This window comes from Manduca sexta, chromosome 14, assembly GCF_014839805.1.
Source record: "Manduca sexta isolate Smith_Timp_Sample1 chromosome 14, JHU_Msex_v1.0, whole genome shotgun sequence".
NCBI classification, from domain to species: domain Eukaryota; kingdom Metazoa; phylum Arthropoda; class Insecta; order Lepidoptera; family Sphingidae; genus Manduca; species Manduca sexta.
The window spans coordinates 7,213,759-7,221,135 of NC_051128.1; the positions used below are offsets into that span (position 1 = coordinate 7,213,759).

Below are 7,377 nucleotides of genomic sequence, written 5' to 3' on the forward strand. Positions count from 1 at the left end.
GCCTATCACATGTCTTGGTAAGAAGGTACTCCAATATCACCTACTTGCATGATGTTAATTATATTGATCAAGGTTACAAAGGTGAAGGAAAACATCGTGAGGGAATCTACATAGGTGCCTACTTAAAAATCATCCATAAGAATTTTTAAGTTACATATTATATGAAGTCTGTCAACCTGCACTAGGTCAGCGTGGCGGACAAATGCCTAAATTTCATCAGTGTAGAGGAGACCGGTTGCCATTAGTGGGATAATAAGAATATATTATCCCACTACTGGGAACCATCACGGCTGGTATTAAGTATTATAGTCGTGGACACCTATTATTACACTAAAAGGAATCGCGGCGAAATAATAACATAATATTACCTACATATAAGGTTTCAGTTAAACTTTAAAGGACAAATTTTGGTTGCATACTTATATCGTAATTTTTGCCGAACATTTTCCTGCTGCACTAATATTATGGAGTTTAGTAAATTCAGTCGACTTTCTCTTAAAATTCTGACGATAAATTTTAATATTAATGTAGTTTTTCGAAATCGTTTTTTAAGGTTGGATCGCTATATTGTGATCAAAAGTACAATGGGCAAGTGTCACACATTTATTTTTAAGGCTAGGATCTTCGACGCTTAGTTGTACGTCAAGTTGGACCGGCCTCTTTGGCTTTTGATACACTTTATGCAAGTCCAATGTTCTTTTTACCGATATATTAATTTCTGCCTTTTTTAATGCACCGCTTTTATATATACGTACGCACTATTTACTGGTAGTCAGGACAACTTGATACTTTTAGTTCAGCGTATGTACCTACCACTACTAAAAACTGAAGCTATTTTGAAAATTAGACATATTTAGAACTAAAACGCACATAGCAGGGGATCGGGCTAACCTGAAGAAAACATGCACGTGGCTTCACATCCATCACATCATGGGACAGAAGTCAGAACTCAGAACAGACGAAAAGTGGGTGCCCTGGTTGCACCTATGTTTCGCCATCGGGGATAAAGGCGTGATGTTTGTTTTGTGTTTATTTTTTATTTCATTTTCGCTAAAAATCAAAAAGTATGCAGTAATTAAATCGTCAAATTACACTATAGCAATTAGCAACAGCTGTGATCTCAAGCAAATTGATGTAAATAGTTAGGCAAATCAGGTAAATGGGCACTCATCCCGTTAGCTTTATTCGATTTCAACAAAATCGTTCAACCAATTAACAGGGACATTAGCAAATTGAATGGCGTGTATCAATAGAGAGGCATTGTGATGGCCCATGGCTTTGTATGGTGGCACGGCCCATTTAACCTGCGTTATCAATCGGTGACGCTTGCCGGTAGGGGCAAAGGTCGATGCACTAACAGCTTGTCGGATTTTTCATCGGGATGTATTTTGATGACAGTCCTTTGTAAGAATCAGTAAACATACAGCAGAAAGGAAGTTGTTTCAATTTGTTCTTCAGCAGTGTGTAATGTGTATCATAAACATTGTGTTTTATGTTCATGTTTTCAAAATACTGAAACGTATAAGGGTCAAAATCACGGAGGTGAACATTATGCTTCTGACAAAGATTTCCTTAATAAAATAACATGATATTACTTTAATATTTACTTCAAAATATAGGTACTGTGCACAACTACATGGCACTTAGCATATTTATTGTCTATAATATTTTTTTACTTGATTTTAATCAAAAACAGGCCTAAATAATCAAGCCGGGAACGCGTCCGTAAACCATATTTCGTAGTTCAGACAAGTCAAAAATGTATACAATTACGAATTAAAAATATCATATTCTAATATTAGCTTTGAAAATTATTAAATTAACAATATATCTATAAACTAAATTTATAACATTTTAATTTCTTCATGTTTTGGCTATTCAAACGCTGTCCGACAACTATCTAACCATTCCGTGAACGCGGTTGAAATTGGTCGATATAATTAAAACAAAATACCCTAGGTGGCGTTAGGGAGCAACAGTGTGAAGTTCGCTTGGTAAATAATACGGCGTGGGTCGTGTTTACGGAAAAAATATATTGATTTTGTTGGTAAGTACCATTCAATTTGATATTTGTGTAGCGTACTTTAATTCCCTGTCACTACGGGAACGCTGTTTCATAATTAGTTTTTCATAAATTTGCATACTTTTTGCAAAATTGTGATAAATATTGCAGCTCACTTGTTCATAACCTCTAAAACCAATATCTAACATGGCGACGTCAAGCGTGACATTGAAATATGTATCAGACAGTCATTTTGGGAACGGTCATTTCGGAAACGCTCCCGTTCGTGACGACCGTTTCCGAAATGACAATATGTGAACAAAATGGTACTTTAACTCGCTTAAAAAGCATAACCGTGCTAAATTTTGGTTTTAGGTATCAATTTAGTTCGAGTAACATGGAAAACGATAAAAATGAAGAGAAAAGGAAGTCGAAAAAACGATTAAAACAGGACAGTGTAGCTTATAAAAGGCATCGTGAAAAGGCTAATGCAAGGAAGCGCAAGTTTTTAGATAATATGACACCTGAACAAAAAGAGATGAAAAGACTGAAAGATAGGGAATATTACCAAAGAAAAAAAGCTGAAAAGAAAGTTAAAACTATTAGTGATATGACTGAAAGAGAGAAGAGGAAACAAAGAAAGTCGTGGAGAGAATATTCTCAAAAGTATAGACAGAAAAAAAAAATGATGGAAAATATTTTAGCTGATAGCCCCCCAGCTTCCGAAAATGAAATGAAAAGCGATATTCGCGAGTTGAGAAAGAAATCGGGGAGAAAACGAATAAAAAAAGATAGAGCGCAGGCATACAGAATCATTAAAAAACAGAAACAACAAATACAAAAAATGCAAAAATCTATAGATAAGTTGCGAAAAAAAGTAGAGAGAAACAGAAGACGTGAAGAAAGAGCATCTCAACATTGTGCTGATACGCCTACTCGCAAAGTTGATGAAATTACAAGAGAATGTTTTGTTACTCCAGAAGTTCGTAAACATCTATTATTTGGCCAGGTTTTGACAGCCCAACTAAAAGACACTGCTGAAAATTTACCAAAAAATTCTAAACAGCGAGAAGCTTTTCAAAAATGCGTCAGTGGGAATCGTATCAAAAAACATCGTTTAAGTTATATTGCCAAACAGTTTCTATATAAAAATAAGAATAAAGACAACATTTTAATATCTAATCGGAGGCGTCAAACGCTTGCAATTACTCAGCAGATTCGTGAAGATATCCATAAGTTTTTTGAGCGCGATGATGTCAGCAGGATATGTTCTGGTAAGAAAGATTGCCTCAAAGGACACAAACAAAAGCGATTGCTTCTAGAAACTGTTAAAACTTTGCAACCTCAATTTTGTGCTGAGACTGGAATTCAAGTATCTTATGCGACCCTTTTGAGAGAGAAGCCTTATTGGGTAGTGCACCCTACAAAAAAGGATCGAGATACTTGTCTTTGTGTAAGGCACGAAAATTTTGAATACAAACTAAACAAATTGAACCGACTGGGAGAGCTGCATAATTCTACATCTCAGTTGATAAAAACGTACAGCTGTGACATTACTTCTTATGATTGTATGTTTGGTTTGTGTGATAATTGCAAGGAGATCAAAATGGAATCTGGGATCAATGAAGATACCGTTCAATACTTTCAGTGGCAAATAACAAAAGAAGACCGAATCATAAAAGGAGAGAAGAAAACCATCAAACTTACTAAAAAAGGTACTATTACAAGCACAGTCAAGGATTTGAAAATGTCTTTAGCTGCGGATATTCCTCTAATGAAAAAACATGTTTATGGAATTGGCGAAAACTTGAAAGCAAAAAGAGAACTAAGAGATAATTTAAAAGAAACAGAGCTAATGATTCAAATTGATTTCGCTGAAAATTATATGACAAAATATGGGAAAGAAATTCAATCTATTAGATTCGGAGCTTCAAAAGGTCAATTATCGATCCACACAGGTGTTTTGTATGCCAAAAAAGATACGTCTCTACAAACTGTTTCATTTGCCACTGTGAGTGATAATTTGGACCATCAAGCTCATGCTGTATGGGGTCATCTCAAATCAGCATTACAGAAAATATTAGATACCAGGCCTCACGTAAATACCCTTCACGTGTTTTCAGACGGACCCACATCCCAGTATCGAAACCGCACTAATATTTACTTATGGATTAAAACCTTAACGGACCAATTTCCGCAAATAACTGCTTCGACGTGGACATTCAGTGAACCAGGTCATGGTAAAGGGCCAATGGATGGTGTAGGAGGAGTACTGAAAAAAACTGCTGATGACCATGTACTACGAGGAAACGATGTCAATACAGCTGCAGATTTTGTCCGTTTACTAAAAAAATCAACTATTTTACTACATGAAGTCACGGACGATGAAATAGTTGCAATCAAAAACTTAATACCTGAAAAAATAGATGCTATCCCCGGAATCATGAATGTAACTAAGATTGTCTGGCAGAATTCTTCTGATGTATCCATACTATTGTATCAATTTTCAAAATTGTTGCGAATAATTAAACTCCAAGCATTTTCAATCGAAGATAGAGGAATAGAAAGTCCAGCGCCGTCAGAAATTATAGATTTAGACATAGAAATGAATCGAGAGGTCCTGAACAGAGTAAGCATTTACAACGCCGTATACGGATCAGACACTTCAGATGATGAGAATCTCCAAACGATTTCAGATAGACTTCATGGAAAGAATCACGATAATGGTGCTGGTACATCGTACGGAGAAGACAAGGAAAACTTGCATCCAAACTTGATACGCCCAAAGACATTTTTGCTAGTAAATGTACCAACTGAAAATGAAAATTTTAAATACAGATACGTGGCAGTAGCTGACACCTCAGTTGATGAGGATGGTGAAATAAAAGTCACTTTTCTTCGTTGTCAGCAGAACTCAACAAAAATGTTTAAAATGCAACAACATGATGTTTCATATGTCACCTATGAACAGGTTGTTAAAATTTTACCCACTCCGAAATTGCAGATAAAAGGTAGTCGTAGCTTTTATTATTTTGATGAAAGTATGGACATATTTGAAAAGTAATGTGGGTAATAAAAAATAATCCTCTTCCTCTTTTTACATATTTTTACGTCTTTTGTAGGTTTATTATTGTAGGGCTAAGTTCAATCTTTGATACTCAAGTTACTTTGTGATGTTATGCAAGTATGCATATAGTAATAATGTTTCTAATGTCTGTTTATTTTGAAATTACAAAGTTTATCGTTTTTTATTTTAATTTTATCCATTGTTACGTTAATAATCTTAATAATAATGTGCTATTAGCATTTAGTTCCTAATACCTGTTGCTTGTGATTTAAACTACAAAGTTTATTATTATTACATTTCAAGTTTACCATTAAGGATACTCATTCATCATTTTAAGGATACTCATGTTCCTCATTTCTAAACTACAAATAAAGTTATAACTACAAATGTATTTTATTTTCATGCATAAAAATTTAGGAAACCGGGTGTTGCGCTCATTCAGGTAACGTTAACGTCATTTAGAGAACTTCACTATCATTTTGGGAACGCCATCATCATTTTCGGGAACGTCACAAAAAGTCAAATACATCACTAATACGTAACTTTAAAGTTAAATCTAGCATACATAGAATGAAATGACCTTTGACCTTGTGTATTTCTATTATTTTTATACAACTTAGTGCAAGAATGTTTAAAATAAATTGAAGTTTTGGAGCAGAATTTACATCAGTTGAACATTTATGGAGAGTAATTTGAAAAATAAGCGTTTCGAATTTAAATATGTATAAAATAACAACATTTTTCAATTTAGGAACAGGTTTATTATAACTTATGGAAGGTGATTTTGAAATACATAAGTTATGTTATTATTTAAAAATTATTTAAAAGTGTTCCCGAAATGAGTCACGTCTCTGGCATAATTCTTATTAACAGGTAGAATTTCGAAAATATACATGTTTGTGCGTGCCTCTTCATAGAAAGGATTCATGACAAATTAAAGAACAGACTCCTATTATTAGTTTTGTAAAAAAGAAAACTTTATTTCTCAGATATTTGAAAACCTAAAATGCTCACCTCTGTGATTTTGACCCATAAACACCATATTCGCAAAGGTTGTTTTTAGTTGCACAAAGAGAGAATATTCTGTACATGTAAATCTTTAGATTTCTTTATTTCCTCATTATTAGGACTTTTTACGTTTGAGATCTATGGTTGGCACTAAAGATCCGTTTTCTTTTAATTTAATACGAATGCAATAAGTCCGCGATATTATTTAAACGTCTGTTGGAATTTAGCTCAGAATGTTATAAAATATTTTTTCGCAATTTGTAAACCGTAATTAATTTCTGTTCGAGAGCAATTAGTATAAAATAGATCAAATTATTCAGACATCTGTTATATTTAACCCTTAACCAAAAACTTGATATTAGAATGTAATTGATGCCTAAAGTATGATTGGCGAATGTCCACTACCTACATACCACGTTTAAACCCAATGTAGATCAAGGTAGTGCATGTATGATATCATGTAATGTTATTCGAACACCAATATTTATCTGAGACACACCTTTATCCTACCGAGATTACGTTTAAGAACTGAAGATACAACATAAAACAGAATATAATTTTAACTTTATGTTACGTCACGCAAAGGCAACTTAGTAGAATATTTACTTTGTTAGACTGCAGTCCGCATTTCTTACATTGGGGAGAGTCCCTAAGCGTTTGTACCTAAACTGTATTACGTGTATTTTCATAATGTAATCTATCTCATACCTTCGCGCTTTTTCTTAGTTATTTACCTATTATAGTAAAAAAAATACTCCGCGCAAAATAACATAATTGTCCATTAATTATATTTTGCGATCTGGCGTTTCAAATTGTAAACTTCGAGTTGGTGATTAATTTATCAGCGATTGAAATATTTAATCTCGGCATGTCGTTATAGTCGCTGCAAGCCTAGTCAGTAAAGACTCTAATTTATTTAATCACAAGTCATAATAAGTAAAAAAAACTTCTTATGTTTGAGTGCATAATAAAAATGATTTAAGAATCTAATTGCAGACTTGTTCTATTATGTAAAGCGTCATAACTCTAAACGTTCAATTACGAGACGATCGAAATTTTTAATTTATGGTTTAATAATGTAGTGCGAGAGCTTTTAAATATTTTATAGCCTTCACGCTTGTAGAATGAGTGACTGCCAGTTTTAAAGTTGTGTTTCATTAATCATTCATGCATTTTCGCGTTCTTTTTAACATATAAATTATTGATGCATATTAGAAAATCTATTTTATTGATTTAAGGATTGATTTCTGTTATGAATAATTTTGTTGTGATTACATAATATTATATGGTTATCGCTTTA

General features: G+C 33.5%; 1 protein-coding gene across 1 annotated transcript; it reads left to right on the forward strand.

Moving 5' to 3' along the window:
* Positions 1–1,980: 1,980 nt before the first annotated feature.
* LOC115456138 lies at positions 1,981–5,456 on the forward strand. The gene is made up of 2 exons (XM_030185053.1): positions 1,981–2,047; positions 2,378–5,456. Exon 2 carries the CDS (start codon positions 2,400–2,402, stop codon positions 5,064–5,066), a length of 2,667 nt encoding a protein of 888 aa, XP_030040913.1. The 5' UTR covers positions 1,981–2,047; positions 2,378–2,399; the 3' UTR covers positions 5,067–5,456.
* The last annotated feature ends 1,921 nt before the right edge of the window (positions 5,457–7,377 follow it).

Coding starts and splice junctions, on each gene's coding strand:
- LOC115456138 (XM_030185053.1), top strand. CDS start 2,400: ATGGAAAACGATAAAAATGAAGAGAAAAGGAAGTCGAAAAAACGATTA.